The 17,496-nt window shown below is 42.1% G+C and overlaps 1 protein-coding gene across 1 annotated transcript; it reads left to right on the forward strand.

The window, feature by feature from the left end:
- Positions 1 to 841: 841 nt before the first annotated feature.
- TEX37 (testis expressed 37) lies at positions 842 to 3,847 on the forward strand. The gene is made up of 3 exons (XM_037167139.2): positions 842 to 868; positions 1,527 to 1,619; positions 3,425 to 3,847. The coding sequence occupies exons 1-3, from the start codon at positions 842 to 844 to the stop codon at positions 3,845 to 3,847; spliced, it is 543 nt and encodes a 180-aa protein (XP_037023034.2).
- Positions 3,848 to 17,496: the final 13,649 nt, after the last annotated feature.

Below are 17,496 nucleotides of genomic sequence, written 5' to 3' on the forward strand. Positions count from 1 at the left end.
GGCAGGGTTAGACCTACACATGCTATTGTTCAACTGGGAATCCAGAGCCTCACAATTGTCTTCCACTGGATACCCCAATCTCTATTAGAAAACATGGTTTGTGCTCCAAAATCAGGGTGCCTCTAACTCCTAGGCTTGCTTCCTCTATGTAGTACAGAGCTGCGATTCAGTGGGATCTGTGTGCTGGAGTCAGCTCATCCTGACTCTGAGAGCCCATTCTGTGCACATTTTCAAAACTCTGTACCAGTGGCCCTGGCTGGTGTAGCTCAGTGGATTGAGCGCAGGCCTGTGAACCAGACAGTCATGGTTCGATTCCCAGTCAGGGCACATACCTGGGTTGCAGGCCAGTTCCCAGCAGGGGGCGCATGAAAGGCAACCATACATTCATGTTTCTCTCCCTCTCTCCTTCCCTTCCCCTCTAAAAAAAAAAAAACAAAAAACTCTGCACCAGTGACATTGTGTTTAAAGCTCAAAATTGGCCATGGTGGAAGCATTGACACCACAGAAACTGGCAAATGCTGTAAACCTGGGCTCATTTGCTAATAACTGTTAAACATTACCAACATTCCACTTGCCCTGCCTGAAAGGCAAACCTGATGTTTTTGACAGCTCTAATTCCTTCTGGGTCCTGCTGCAACCCCTTTGTCCCATGGCCTCTGTCCAGCAGACCACATATCCCTGCCATCCTCACCAACTCCTGGATGACTAAGTGATGTACAGAGTGGAGCGAAGAGGCCTGGGAAGTTGTGCTTGCTTGCCACCAATTTGCAGACAGTGGCTCCTTTCTCTTCCTGTGACAGAAGCAGGGCTAACCGGTTTCTTTGTGTCTAGGTTGTCTGCTATGGCAGGTGTGGTGTACCCCAAACAGGTGAGTGTTATAGATTTCTGTCCCCTGTGACCATCTCAATGTTGGGCGGCAAACAGGCCCAAGGAACAGCCAGGTTCTTATGCTCTTTGGGGCTCCCTTTGGTAGAAGAATGCTAAGGGTTTACAATTGTCTGGAGGCTTCTTTATTTGTTCAGTATGCATTTATTAGGCATCCTCAGTGTGTTGGGCATTCAGCTGGGTTTTGAGGCTGCAGGAATGCCTAAAATTAGGTCCTAATCTAGTGTACTCCTTGAATCAATTATAATACACCATGATAAGTGCTGTAGTGAGGAATGCAAAATGTGCTATGAAAGCAGAGGAGAGAGTTTAATCCTTGGGTGGGAGATATATTTGGGGGGAGAGAGTTAATCTGGGTCTTGGACTTTGGGTTGGAGTTTGCCCCCTGGGTAGGAGTTTGCTAGTTGGTGAGGTGTGCAACTAGCATTTCCACCAGGAGATAAGAGAATGTGTGCCAGGTACATGTGAAGAGAGGAAAGAAGTGAGGCTGGAGGATAGAGGGCTTCGAGGGGAATGAGGAGAGATGTGGGAAAGACCAAGAGAGACCTGATCCCAAAGGACTCCAAATTCCAGGCCACTGAATGCCTGTGTATGGAAGAATGATATAGATCTCTTGCTTTGTTTTTCCCCTTGCCCTTTAGGCCCCTGTGGATTTAGACATGTACCAAAGCTCTTACATGGTCAACTATAAACCCTATGGGAAGCACAAGTACTCCAGAGTCACACCACGAGAGGTAAAAAGTCACTCAGTATTGTATTCTATTCAACTGCCCACTGAAATCACTGTTACTTCATTTTTATTACATGTATACATTGGAGACACTTATTTAGAACAACATTTGATACCAAGAGATCTAAGAGGTGTTTTATATGTATGTTTGTGTGTTTTAAAATGTACATCAAATATAAGTAATGCATACAGAAGAATGTATATAATATACACGTGATGCCTTAAATAACACTGATAACACAAACACTAATGCACCCATTCTCAGGCAGCTCAAACAGTACAGTAACAAGACCTCAGAGCCTGTGGGTGACCCTTCTGCTTATATGCTCCCCTACAACTAGAAGACCTGTTTTTCTGAGTTCTGGGCCAATCATCCTCTTGTGTGTATGTGTGTTTTAAAGAAGAAATAGTTTTACCTTGTATGTACATATACTGCTAAACAAATAGTTTCATTTTACCTTCTATTAACTTTATTATATATTGGATCATATTTTTGGTACTCTTCTGTGACTTTTATTTGTTGCTGAACATTACAATGTATTCTTCATTTTCTGCAGCATAGAATTGCATTACATGGATAGGCCACCACATATTTGTTCCTTCTCCTGCTGGCAGACATCTGATTATTTACTTTTTTGTTACCCTGATGCTCCCAAATATTGCAGTGAATATTACAGCCTCACATGCAAGAGTTCACCCATCTGAGGAGTGGAATTGGTTGCCACAGGAGATATTACTATTTTCCAAAACCTCACATCAATGCACTTTCTCCCAAGTAGGGACTGTCACTCTTTTAACTCTCTAATCTTGCTACTACTTGGCATTACCAGACATCTAAAATTTTTGTCAATTTGGTGCATTTGAAATAACATTTTTCTGTGGTCATAATTTTCATTTCACTCATTATTAATGCAGTTTAGCATCTTTTCATTGTTTATGAATATTATTGTGTGAAATGTCTGTTCGTGTCTTTTGACCATTTCTCTATTAAATTATGTATCTTTTTCTTATTAATTTGGAGGAGCCTTTTAAATTCTGGATATTTTTCACTCATCAGTTATGTATGTGGCAAAACTCTTCTACAGTTGCTGCTTTGCCTTTCACTGTCTTTCAGGAAATAGCAATTCTTATTTTAACACAGTTAGATGTATTAGTTATTTCCTTTATCATTTGCTCTTTTAAAACCTTGTTAAGAAATCCTTTTCTATCTTGAGGTAGCTCCATTAAAAATAACAGTAAGTCTATACAAATAAAAGTGGAACAATTTCTGAAATACATTATTTAGTGGAAACAAAGTACAGAATTCAATTGCAATGTGCATTGTTTAGGTACACAACAGGGGTGCAGATATACACAACTCTGTTTAAATGTACAGAAAATATTTCTAGAAAAATACAGAAAACACTGATGACAGTGGTTACCTCTGGAGATGGGAACCAAGAAAGGAGAAGAGTGGGAAAGAGATTTTTCTCTATTTTTTTAATAGTTCATTTTTATTGTATTTTTATCCATTGCCATTTTTCTCCCATATACCCTTTTCCACCTCCAATCTCTCTACACCCTGCAATCACCACCCTGTTTCCCACGTGCATGAATTCTTTTTTTTTTTTTGCTTGATCGCTCTACCCCAATGCCCCCCAAAGACACTTTTCACTATTACCCCCTTTGTATTATTTCAGTATTTCACTCTATGGTATTCAATATATGTTACTCTTCAAAAACTAATACATTTTTTTAAATAAAAAAAGTGTGCTTTGCCTTGGATACTTCCAAGGAAGCTACATTGCCATGTGTGATTTGTACCCACAGCAGGTGGAGGTGGAGACCCAACTTTGGGGAAAAGAATTTTATAAGTGCATACCCAGTCCCAACCCCAAGCTAGAAGATGGATACCCTGCCTTCAAAAGACCCTACATGAATGCCAAAGATCTGGGACACCCCGGCTTCTTCCCATCAGTGGACCACATGAGCACAGTGAAGGATGAATGTAGGTTCCCCAGCATCTGCCCTTCTGTGCACCCAGTTTCCCATGCTCTATACCTGGCCCAGGGCAATCCAAACCAGGTCCACCAGAGTGCCAGCTTTCCGTGCCTCATGGAGCCAAAGCACCAACCTTCTACAGAAGAAGGCAAAGGCTACCTTCTACTGCCTGGCTGCTTCTGTCCTCATCACTGCACAGTCAAGGTCCCCATCATAAACCGATGGGGTCCTCTACTGCCATTTTACCAGTAAAAAGGATAAGAATACCTTCGAAGGTCACTGTGGAAATCCTTCACTCTCACAAGCAAATATCTGCTCTGGTTTTGAATTACAGAGAGGGGGACTGAAAATAAAACCATGGAAAGATGGTCCAGCATCACTGGGAGTGTAGTTATTTTGCCTTACTGCCTGGCTCACCTTAGGACATAGCATCCCCACCATAGGAAGAGAAAGGGAAGGAAAAAAAGAAAGAAAACTGAATGTATGGAGGGCTGGAACTTGTGTGGTGTTTCATTATAAGTAAGAATCTTGCTGTAAATATTCTTACTGTTTTAGATATTTACTTACAAATTAGGAAAAATTATGTTTCCCATAGTCATCTGAATATTAAGTATAACAGTGAAACTTGAAATGCTGTTCACTAGCTTTTCTCCTCACTACTCTGGTACAATCAGGAGTAACCATTTAGAAGCCATCAGTAAGGCTTTTATAATCATGTGCATGTATGAACTGGTTAGAAAACAAGCTAAGCTGCTGTAACAAAGAGAACCACAATAGAGCAACTTGAACACCATGAGGTGGGCAGTCAAGGAAGGTGTGGCATCTTTTCTATGGCTTCCATTGCTGGATCTAAGATAGCTGTTATGACTAAACTGTGTGCTCCCCTCAAATCTATGTGTTGAAACTCTAACCCCCAATGTGACTTATTTGGAGATAGGGACTTTATGAGTTAATTAAGGTTAAACGAGGTCATAAGTGTGGGGCCCTAATCCAATAAGAGTGGTGTCCTTCTAAAAAATAAGGAAATTTATTTTCAATATTCTAACAAATAAAGTATTGGTAGAATAGGGGAATAGGTGAAACACTACCAGTGGCAAAACAATACAAGTTGTAGCTGGGTGATGAGTACATGGAAGTTCAGTATCCTTATTCTCTCTACTTTTGTGTGTTTGAAAGTTTTCATCATAAAACATTTAAAAAGGAGTGAGGGATGAAGGAGGGCAAAAAGGAATAAAGAAAAGGCGGGAAAGATGTGCTCCTTTAGATTACCATTAGCCATTTCTAATTGCATCTAATTTATAATATTATTGTCATCCTTGCTATATACATTAAGAAAAATAAGAAAAAAAGAAGGAAGGAAGGAAGGAAGGAAGGAAGGAAGGAAGGAAGGAAGGAAGGAAGGAAGGAAGGGAGGAAGGAAGAGAAAGAAAGAGAGAAAAGTCTGATAGTTTGATCCCTGGTAAGGGTGTATTCACCCTGCAAATGAACTTCATCTCTTCATCAGTTGTAAAATCTTTCCTTATCAGTGTGTTCCCTTCTTCCTTAACTGTACAATCTTCAGTGACTCTGTTTTATCCATAATTCCTCCTAGTGTGTCTATAAAAGAAAATGTCTATGAACTAAAGTTCACTATCTCTCAATGCCTGTTAATAAGTAACATTTTTTTTCAGGGTTGGGTCATGTTGACACTTTTAATACATAGGTATTTCCAAAAATGATTTAGTTGAGCTGAAATCATTAATAATAACAAGAGCTGCCCTTTGTTGATCACTTAGCACATACCAGGCTCTCTGTGCACACATCACAAACATCCTTTTATCCTCACACATGGCTGCAGAAACTGAGGGTCAGGGAGCCCAAGGCCACACATAGCAGAGCCAGAGTGTGAACCCCTATTTATCTGATTCCAACTCCAAAGTCTCAGTCATTTTTAGAATGTTATGTTATTTTTATTCCAAATAAATGATTGGAGGTCCTTCAGTACAATAGCTGTTTTCCTCCTAATGTCCATGTTTAATTGAGTGAACATCCATTGGATTGAACAACAAGCTGGACCAAGAAGATGGGCTGGAGTCAGAGTCCTCTCCTGGAAGTCTTAATCTGAAGTGTTCGGGAGGTCATAGTCTTCATTACAGACTTACAAGGGGCATGACTGGCTGTGCTAAAGATATAAAACAGATCACCAAGATGTGCCCGGATACCAGCTTAGGAGTGGCCAGAGCAAGAAAGCTAGCTGTAACCTGGGTCTCTTGGAGCAGGAGAGGGAAGCAGCAGGAGAGCCCCAAATGCAATTACTCAAGAGGGGGACGTGAGCTGAAACCCCCACAACACGCTGCATTTCCGGCACTAGCTGAAGCCTGGAGTCTGGGGAAAGGGCTGTGCCTGTACAAAAGCCATTGAAGTCCAGATTCTGCCTCAGAAATCTCCATCCAGACCCCAGTGCAGCAGGCTTCCTCTGTTGGCATTCAGGAGCACCCTGCAATTCCTCCCCGTGTTACCCTCAGGGGAACCCACACACATCTGATTATTTTTCATCTCCTTACATCACCACCCATCTGCAGCCCTTTAGATATGACACAATCCTTTCAACTTCACCACTCTGCCTTCCCTACATGTGCATTCGACAGTTACCATCTCTGTGCCTTTGCATTTGCTATTTTGTTCTTTCTGCTGGGAAGCTGTCGTTCTGCTCCCCACTGCTGAATCATTCCTTCTTTTGACAACCCCCTGTCCCTAACAGTTTTATCTTCCAGGTGTTCCCAAAGATCTTCATTGCTACATCTCTTAGCAGGGTGCTGTGAGAATCACATGAATGAACACCTATAGCCTGGCAAATAGTGGGGGTTCAATAATTATTAAATCTTTAAAAGTTTTTATTATTTTTAGAATTATTACTGTTTTATTTATCTCAGAGTGTTTTATGTATCTTTGCAGCTCCTGGAACCTGGTATATAGCAGGTGCTCAAAAACTACTAAAGAAATGAATGGGGGTGTGACAGAGAAAGGGCTTTTCAAGGGAAGACACAGGAACGGGGTGGCTTCCTGCTGCTGCAGGCATTTTCTGTAGCAGCTCTCCAGGCCCTTCCCTCCAGCAACTACAGCTTCCTGCCAGGGTTGTGCCTGCAACTTCAGCCACGGAAGCCCTCTCTCTGTACCTGACAATGTCAGGTGAATGGACTTGGACAGATATCCCCAAGAATGGCCCACAACTTTGCACAATGAATTCTACTCTCTACCAATTGGAGTCACCTATGGGAAGAAAGGCAGAAAGGATGGTGGGAATTCCACCTAATAGGCAGAAAGGATGGTGGGAATTCCAAAATGTGTTGTCACCCTTCCCCCTCAACCCCAAGTGCCTTCCTAGTCCCAACTTTGGCTAGGCTTAACATCCATGTTTAATGAGTAGATCCAGGAGCTGCCTGATTAGGTTAACAGACATTTTAATATTCTCAGGAGATAACTCTTAGCTGCTTGCTCAGTTTATTCCTGGGACACAACATGGCTAGATGCCAGCAGAGCATGGACCTGGAACAGCTGTGAAGGTGGACCTGAGATGCCACCAGGATGTGCCGGTCCATGTCAGGTACACCACAACCATTGAGTTAATGTAGTTTGCACTCCCATTGTATAGCTGAGGAAATCCAGGGGTCGGTGATTGGGCCAAATGTCACAGGATTTCAAGCTTGTTTCTGTTTCTCCACGAAATCTCACTTCCATAAAACCTTCATTTTTCTCATTTGTAAATTACACCTATCTCATAAGGTATAAATAAAAATGTATGTAAATATACTTACTTTTTTTAAAGGTTAATAAAGTATTCCTTCCAATTATTAGCATAAAAGAAAATTAGCTGACACTTATGTGGCTGCACTTGTGGATTTGCCAGCACTCTGTCCCTGTGCACTAAAGGGGTGCTTTTGTCATTTCTTGGTGAAAGTGAGTGTGGGTGGAGTGGGGAGGTTGGAGGTGGGCTGATAATGAAGTTACAGAAACTGGACTGAGAGGCTCCAAGATAATGCTGACAGCCCTTACATGTATATATTTCCAGAGCTTACACAATAAAGTCAGGGACAATATCTTTTAATTCTTGTTTCATCTCTGTGACAGGAATTCATACCCCCATTTCACAGAGGGGATAAGTAACTAAGGCTGAGTGGGGATGCAGAACCCAGGCCTGCACTTTTGGATCAAGCTACTGCCCACTGTGGACCACTGTCTTTAGAAAGGTGTCTAGCAGGGGAACACATGAATGCACCATGGAAAATGCTGATGACTCAGCTCTACCAGATCTGCATGGAGAGTGACTAAGTCTGGAGCAAACTCCAAGAATCTGCATTTTTATCCAGTTCATATGGAGGTTTGGGCTCTGAATCTCACTTTGCAAAGTAACAAAAGAGCATACAATATTCCTAGAAGCCTTCAGCAGATAGCAGCAAATCTCTGCTGGACAAAAAAAAATAGCTGGGAGTGGTGGATGTGAAAGGCAGGCTTTGGGGAGATCACAGCATGCATATATGGAAATACATCAAGAATGTTTTGGCCAAGCAACATACCAGAATGTGTATATTAATTTCAAAACTTTAAAAAATATACATTTTTAAAATTATATTTTATTGATTATGCTATTATAGTTGCCCCAACTTTTCCCCCTTTGACCCTCTCCACTTAGCACCCCCCACTCTCTTAGGCAATCCCCACACCTTTGTTCATGTCCATGGGTCATGCATATAAGTTCTTTGGCTTTTCCATTTCCTATACTACACTTTATTTCCCCATGACTATTCTGTCACCACCAATTTGTGCTTCTTAATCCCTTCACCTTTTCATCTACTTCTCCAAATCCCCTTCCCATCTGGCTACCATCAAACCATTATCCATATCTATGATTCTGTTTCTGTTCTGCTTGTTTGGTTAGTTTGTTTTTCAGCTTCAATTGTTGATAGATATGTATTTATTGCCATTTCACTGTTCATAGTTTTCATCTCCTTTTTTTTAAATAAGTCCCTTTAATATTTCATATAATAATGGTTTCATGATGTTTAACTTCTTTAGCTTTTTCTTGTCTGGGAAGCTCTTTATCTGCCCTTTGATTCTAAGTGATAGCTTTGCTAGATACAGTAATCTTGGTTGTAGGTCCTTGCCTTTCATGACTTTGAATATTCCTTGTCAATTCCTTTTAGTCTGTAAAGTTTCTTTTGAGAAATCAGCTAACAGCCTTATGGGAACTCCCTTGTAGGTAACAACCTGCTTTTCTCTTGCTGCTTTTAAAGATTCTCTCTTTATCTTTAACCTTCGGCATTTTGATTATGATGTGTCTTGGAGTGGGCTTCTTTGTATACAACTTGTTTGGGACTGTCTTTGCTTCCTTGACTTATATCTATAGTTCTTTCACTAAACTAGGGAAGTTTTCTTTCATTATTTTTTTAATATCTTGCTCTTTCTCTTCTCCTTGTGGCACTTGAAGTTGTCTCAGAGGCTCCTTATACTATCTTCATTTTATTGGATTCTTTTTTCTTCTTACTGTCTCATTGTTTTTATTTATTTGTTTTTTTGTTTTGCTTTCTTATGTTACAAATCATTGATTTGATTCTTGGCTTCATCCACTCTACTGTTGATCCCCTGTTCATTGTTCTTTATTTCAATTAGTGTATCCTTCATTTCTGACTGAACATTTTTTATGCTGCTGAGGTACTCACTAAGCTCCTTGAGCATTCTTATAACTGGTATTTTGAACTCTGCATCTGCTACATTGCTTATCTCTATTTTGTTTAGTCCTTTTTCTGGATACAACAGCAATCAAGGCTCAACTACAAGAGGAGGGTATACTCAGCCCACATGGAGGGTGCAGCTCAAGCTCCCAGCTTGGGTAATAGGGGAGGCTGTATCACTGGACCCTACAGGATACCCACTACATTTGGCCTCACTACCAACACAGGGAGTGATAGCAGCTCTACCTAATACATAGAAACAGAGAGTCCACCACAATGAGGAGACGAAGAAGCATGGCCCAAATGAAAGAACAGATCAAAACTTCTGATAAAAAGTATATGTTTGTTGTACTTATGTGAAGTACCTAGTGAAACCCATAGAGACAGGAAGTAGAATGGTGGTTGCCCTGGGCTGGGCAGAGAGGTGAATAGGATGATGAAAAAGTTCTGGAAATGGATGGTGATGATGGTTGCACGACAATGTGAATGTACTTTATGCCACTGAACTACAGACTAAAAAACAGTTGAAAGAATAAATTTTATGTCATGTGTATACTTTATCACAATTATATTTATGCACATACACGCAAGGAAGCCTCTATAAGTATAACATAAAATCTAAAAACTATAAATTTATAATGACAATGTTACCTGCATAATAACAAAAATTTCTGCAAGGACAACACTACCATAAACAAAATCAAAAGGCAAATAATAAACTGGAAAAAACATTTGCAACACAAATGACAAAACCATCTGAATCCCTTACATACCAGAAGAAAAAGCCAAATAATTCAGGAGAAATATTATTTTAAATTTAATCACTGGCCTATTTAGCAAATATTTGTTTGATATTTATGTGCCAGGCACAAATCTAAGTGCTGGAAATATAGCAACAATGAAAATAGAACAAGGAGATTCCATACCAGTTGGGGAAAACAATAATAAACTAAGGAAAGTATATAATATGGTGGAAAGTAGTAAGTGATATGGGGAAAAGTAAAGCAGCACAGAAAACAGAGAACTCTGACACAGAGATCGGTTAAACTGGTTTGTCAAAGCAAGTCTCACTGAGAGAGAGGTCACTTTTAGGTAAATCCCTGAAGAGGAGAGAGATCTTCTCAAAGGGATGACTGGGGCCTACTGACCAGGGAAAGATCCTCAGGGGTGTGGGCCTGGAAGGTCAAATCAGGGCAGCAGAATGAGGTCAAAAGAGTCATAGGGAACTGCAGGGCTGCCTATGAACTGTTTAGCCATTGCAAAGGCTCCAAGGGTTATCACAAAAGGTCTTTGGCATATAACCACTTTTTTCTAAAACATATTTGACCAGAGCACCCCTCCCCCATCTTTCCCACTTTCCTTGCAAACTCTGAACCTAGGAACTACCAGGTCCTGAGAATAACAGGGCAATTAACTTGCTGCTTAAATCCATTGCAGCTTGCAGAAACAGCAGGGGGCCTGTCTTTCCAAGCAGGGGGGAAATGGCACTTTTAAAACTGAGGCTGTTTTCCAGCTACCACTTGGAGCCTCCTTTGCACTACTCCCCTACTGTTTACCTGGCTCTCCAATACACCATCGGTATGGGTTGATGAGCGGCCACTTAGAGCAGAGTGACTTGAACAGACCTGCCTTTTAGTTAAACAACAATTAGAGGCATGTCATATTGAACCCTCTAACAGCCCTTGGAACACACCTATATTTGTTGTACCAAAAACATCTGGCAAATGGAGGCTTATTCATGATCTAAGAAAAATCAATGAATCCCTCCAACCTATGGGCCCCCTGCAGCCAGAAGTCCCCAGTCCAGCTTGCATTCCAAAGGATTGGGCACTTTTAGTTATTGACCTAAAGGATTGTTTCTTTATAATCTCTTTAGCAGAAAAGGATCAGGAGTGTTTTGCATCCTCCCTCCCAGTCATTAACAATTTTCAGCCTTTACAGCAGTTTCAATGGAGAGTTTTGCCTCAGAGAAGGCTTAACAGCCCAACTATCTGCCAGCATTTCATTCATACAGTCATTCAGCCAGTAAGAGATCAGTTTCCTAATTCAATTATCTATCATTATATGGATGGCATCCTGATTGTAGCTCCTTCACAAGATATTTTAGCAAAAACTGCTTCCTTTCTTAAAAATTCTGTAGCCTCTGCTGGGCTAGTAATTACTAAAGAAAAAACCCAGCATTCAGAACCTTGGAAATATTTAGGCTATATTCTTTTTTAATAGGACAATTCAGCCTCAAGTCTTTCAAATTAATCCACCCAAGAATTTAACTCTCAATCAACGCCAACAACTTGTTGATTACTCCAAATGGGAGCAATCAACTGAATGCAACCCAGCCTTGAAATACCTACCCAACAATTAACTCATTTATTTAATGCCCTTAAAGGGGACCCAGATCTTAATTCCCCCAGAAAACTGTCCTCCGAGGCCCTACAAGAATTAAATATAATAAATCAACATATTCAGCAGCAACAGGTAACTAGAATTAATTCACAGTTTCCTGTCTAGCTTTTCTGTTTTTCAACCTTAGGAACCCTAACAGGTCTTATAGGACAACTATCACCCCTTTAACTATGATAGAGTGGCTTTTTCTGTCTCATCTTACAACACACTATTGCCACCTATATAACTGCATTGTGCCATCTTATTATAAAAGGATGTGAGCAAACACAGCAGTTATTTGGATATGATCCTGCCTTTACTCACTTCCCCTTAACTCAAGTCTATTTACAACAATTGGCAGCTCCATCTTTAGAATTTCAGTGTGCCGAAGCTGACTTTGTAGGAGAACTAGAAATTAACCTGCCCTCAGATAAATTGCTTCAAAACATTACATTCCTTCAAATAAGGCTAGCAGAAAAGGTCAGCCCAACACCAACAACTGGGGCAAGAACTATGTTTCTTTTTTAACATTTTTATTTAATTATTGTTCAAGTACAGTTTTCTATCTTTTACTCCCATCCCAGCCCACCCCACCCCCCAGTGCTCCCCACCTCCCTCCCATTTTCACCGCCCTTAGTTTTTGTCCATGTGTCCTTTATACTTGTTCCTGTAAATCCTTCTCCTTTCCCCCTAAAATTTCCTCCCCTTCCCCCTCTGGCCCCTGTTAGCCTAGAACTGTGTTTCTTGACAGGTCCGGAAAAACCAGAGGGGTTGCTATTACCTGGCAAGAGGGCAAAAACTGGAGAAGTTTTGTATCCTCAGGACATTCCTCTACTCAAAGGGCTGAGCTTTTCACTGCAATCATGGCCCTGCAGGAATGGCCCCAGGAACCTTTGAATATAGTCTGTGACTCTGGATATACTGTTTATACTATTCTGTATCCAGATCAGGCATTAATTAAGACTGCTATTGACCCCAATCTACTTAACCTGTTTTTGACCCTACAGTCCATTCTTGACAAGCTAGAACACCCTCTCTTCATTATTCATCTTTGATCCCATTCAGGCTTGCCTGGCCCCCTGGTGGATGGTAACAATAAGGCAGATGCTTTATCAGTGTCCTCACTGCCTTCTAGCAAGCAACAGCTTCTCATCAGTTTTTTCATCAAAATAGCTAGAGTATTTCAAAATACTCTGAAAACAATTTAATATTCATCACACCCAAGCTAAGCAAATTATTAGAGAATGTCCTGATTGCCAAGCCCTTAACAAGGCACCCCCATCTATAGGAGTTAATCCTCAAGGACTAAGTTCTCAAATAATTCGGCAAACAAAAGTCACTCATTACACTCCCTTTGGAAAATTCAAATACATTCATATTTCTATTGATACTTACTCTGGTGCCCCACATGCATATGCTTTAACAGGAGAATCTGCTAAAAATATACAAGCCCACTGGCTTGAGGCCTTTAATCATTTAGGGAGGCCTCAGCAAATTAAAACTGATAATGGCCCCAGATACCTGGCCCATCCTACTCAGGTTTTTCTTCAGCATTGGAATGTCCAATATAAAACAGGAATACCTTACAATCCAACCAGTCAGGCAGTTGTAGAACAGACTCATTGTACTTTTTAAAATCTTCTTAAAAAACAAAAGAGGGGGAGTCATGGGTCCTCCCCGCAAAATTTGATTATGTTAGCCATGTTTACATATAATTTTCTAAACTGTAATGAAATACTTTGTACTCCAATTGAGAAACATTTTCAGAAGAAAGAGCCAAAGTCATCTTATCCTCAGGTTTTAGATAGAGATCTGCTGGGAGATGGATGTTTGCAGGGCCCTGTAGATCTCTTAACATGGGGAAGAGGGTATGCATGTGTTTTCATTCCTACAGGTCCTGTCTGGCTACCAGCCAAAAGAATAAAACCTTATCATGAGCGAAATAGACACTAAGCTCCACTACCTGGAGCCAGGAACCAATTGACTGACAGATCAGATGGCCCAGCTTACCCTGAACCAGCAGAACAAAAATGGACACCCACACTCACAGCCTGGATCCACCAATGGAAGAGGATTCAGCCTGCCCCAATGACAAGGGCTGAGGCTCAAGCGCCTCCTACAGAGGGCAACAACTCCTCAGTACCCCATGATATTCCCTTCAGGCATCTCCCCCAGACATTGGGGGACATCAAGTCTCTTAATGCTCGAGCAAGGACCTTACCGAACAAAAAGTGTTCCAGACCCTCCAAAATAATCTAGAATAGCTGAATCCTAAAAACCGGTTCAATGAACTGAATTTATGAGTTTGGGTTATGGCAGCCCTTGGTGCCTCCTTGTCTTAATCCTTATTTTTACGATGTATATGGAGGTTGTTTGCTGAAGATTTCATTAGGAAGCAGCAAATAGTAGGTTTCACAAGCTTAACAACTACAGTTGCGTTCACAAACAAAAAGGGGGAAGAGATGATGTTGGGAACCACCCTGCCTGGTTTCAGAAGATGTAACCACCCCCCTCCCATGGCTAAGTCTAAATGAGAGATCTTGGGACCCTAAGCCACTAAGAAGTAAAGCTTATCTCCCTAATAGGAGCACCGCCTCTCTCCACCTTACTTCACCCTGCCTGGTCCCCAGTGCATGACTGGTTAGCCAATGATGAGTAAGATTCCTCATGGGATGGATAACCTAAGACAGGCACAGCCATGAGGGGGCTTTCAGGGAAGGACTTGGGGGTCTATAGAAAAAGGGGGTCATGGACCTTCACCCCTCGGCTTTGACATAGCCTGAATCCTCCTTCTGTCTGTAAGAAATCTCCTAATCTCTTGGCTGCCTTACTTCCCCTGCTCAACCTAAGCCTGAAACAATGCTTGAGGTGGGTGTAGCCCTGTGCTGGAAAGGGCGGGTTCACTGGAGCAATCAGGCCTAAGAAAGAATGCATAAAATCCTGTGAAACCTGCTTTGCTAATACTCTCAATTTAAATGTTAAGGGTCCAAGCCTGAAATGAGTTTGCTTCCCCAAAGTTTTATGGTCCTTTAGCTATCTGACCCTGACTCTAACTAAGCCTCCTTGAATGTTACCTATTTGATCATTAGTGCCTGACAATGACTGATGGGCTTAATCTGAGAATGTGGGTCTCTGGAGTCGCTGGTTGCTTACTGATTATAATAATGCTCTGCGTACTTTGACCCTATTGCAAATTATTTTCCCAGGGCAGCGTGAGAGACCAGCAAATAGCAAGCTTTGTGGGATCTAATGTCTCCTACATTTCCCCCCTAACTAAAGACAAGGGGAGAAATGTAGGAGACCATTCTACATGGTGTGGGCCCAACTCCCACTCAGAAAGGCCAGTGGAAAGCAAGGTCCAGTACAGAGGACCCACACCCATGGTTAGATTCTTCCTTGGGGAATCAGGCTTGCATTGTACTTTGAGACTTGCTTTTTGCTAAAACTCCCTTGCCCTGAATTGAGGCAGAAACTGTTTATTGCGTATCTTTAAAGTAACTTCCTCAAATCTGTACTAAACCTTCCAAGGATGAGTGCAACCAGTTCAACCACTTTTCCCTCTACATTTGCAAATATTCTTCTTTTTTGATGTAACTAGCAACATCTTCTTTGTTTTCTGTAAAAGGTAACCACCTAAAACAAACCTGTGCATAGTAAATGAGGACCATCCTCAATGTAATGCGCCCAAAAAAGCCATAAAAGATTGTCAAGGCAAGGGTCGGGGCACTCTGCTCTTGAGGGAGTGGCCACGGCTCTCATAGGTGGTCTCCCCTGAGAGAGTGGCTGTGCCAATCCTTTTCCTGCACAGGAGTCAGTAGTTCTAGTGAATTTGTCTTGTCTCATCCACAGTGCCATGGACACCGCTGGCCAGTGACTGCATCAGTACCTGAGTCTGAAATTTCCCCAGAAGGGACCTCAAGAGGTGTTTAAAGCCCACCTGCTTCATACTGGAGGTGGATCTCATAGAGGGATGACAGACTGAGTGGGGAAATTAAATGCCTCGGCCCACGAGGCAGTCAATGGGGTCCGCCGATATACCTGTAACGGATGAAGGGGGATGGGACAGGAGGCGCGAAGAATGGCAGCAAGACAAAGGATTCTGATCAAGCTGCAAATTTATTTCAAAATGGAGGGAGTTATATAGAGGAGGGCAGTGGAGGAAGTGCAGTGGATAGGTGGCTTCAAAGCGTGCTCTAGCCTGCGATTGGCCGGGGGGTGCATGGCGGGCGCGTGATCAAGGCACTGATTGGTGTGCCACCCGCATGTCCAGGAGGGGGAGTTCTATGGCTCCTAACCGCAGCATCCTGTTATTCAGGCGCAACCTTCAGGTCGGATTGTATCAGCCTGTTTCAGGCTTATCCCAGCCCCCAACAATTAAAATACTCCTATAGGGGCAAGTAAACAACCCTAGAATTCCAAATTCAATTAATTGGGTAAGTGTGTCTCCACATGGCCATTCTAGCAACAAATGACCAGCAAGTGCCCGATAAGCAGCTCTAGGCAATGTTGCTGCTCAGAATGATAGTATATACATGCCAAAGATGAGAGTGACTCATTCTTGCAACTATACTTAGCTATGGGACTATTAGTGATCCTGAGATAGATATTCTGGGTAGAAAGGCAGCAGGAAGCCTTTCTACACAAAAGGCAAGTGGGGTATGAATGCAAATATAAAGGCCAAAAGTCAGCCAGGGAAGACAAGTGTAAAAGACTAGCTGTCAGCCTGATGAGGAGACTGTAAAAGGAAGTCATAGCTCAGGTGAGGTGGTGACTAATATCTTATATGGAGGGTCAAACTATGCCTTTTGAGGGAGTGGCCATGGAGTGAGGCAGTGTCTTGTGGTTTTCACCATGTGCCTAACTGGTGTGTGGACATTTACTTGCACCTGGCAAGGGCTAAGGCTAACCCCATTCCGAGCCCAGGTTATCCTATCACGGGTGTCTTCAAGCAGTGGGCACCCTTGTGGGTGTTAACTGCCCGACCTATGCCTGCAATTTAGCAGCCAACCTTCCATCAGGGAACATGAGACTCACCAAAATGGAATAGATGGCAATGGAAAGGGGAATCCTTGGGTGTCAGGGCAGTAAAGGGGGCTTACCACTCCAAGGTCTTCTCCTGGCTGGCTCACTAAAAACTGTCACAGATGGGCACAGGTAACCAGGTTCTTGGTGATCGGGACAAAGAAACATCCAGAGTTTACAGCAGAAAACATGGGAGTAGGCCTGTTCCAAGCAGAGATTAACTGCATGGGCTGGAGGGATTCTATTCTTATGGGGTGAATCTTTCCTGGCTAGTTTTGGCAGGCTTTTATTGCACATGTACAAGTAGTTGTATTACTTTAAAGCTACTGTGCATCTAGTCTCCCATTATTTTCTTTGACTGACCACCAGAGAAGGGGTCGCACAATGTTACCAAATGGATGCCCCCTTCTCCTGGGGTCCCTGTGAACTAGGTTTATCTTGGCTGTTGCCAGGGAATTATAGCTCTCCATGTTAGAGATTGGTGAAAAGGAAAAAAACTATTTATTCAAGTTATACAGACTTAAAAATAATGAATTAATGTCTTCATTAAAATCCCAAAGTCCCTGAAAACACCCACAATCACACACATTCCTTCCTTTCCCGCTTTGCCTGGTCTGGGGCATCATCTCTCAGGAAAAGAAATGGAAGTGCATGGCTCAGGCAGCCCCTGGTTTTTCCCAGTAAACTGTGCCCGGCTGGTAGGCCTCCCTCAGTACCCAGCACCATCAGCTGTATAGCTGCCGTGATCTCCAGTTCTTAATCCAAAACCACATGGCACCTTCTCATGGC

The sequence above is a fragment of the Artibeus jamaicensis genome, unplaced genomic scaffold, assembly GCF_021234435.1.
Source record: "Artibeus jamaicensis isolate MK-2021 breed Jamaican fruit bat unplaced genomic scaffold, CSHL_Jam_final contig_399, whole genome shotgun sequence".
Taxonomy (NCBI): Eukaryota; Metazoa; Chordata; class Mammalia; order Chiroptera; family Phyllostomidae; genus Artibeus; species Artibeus jamaicensis.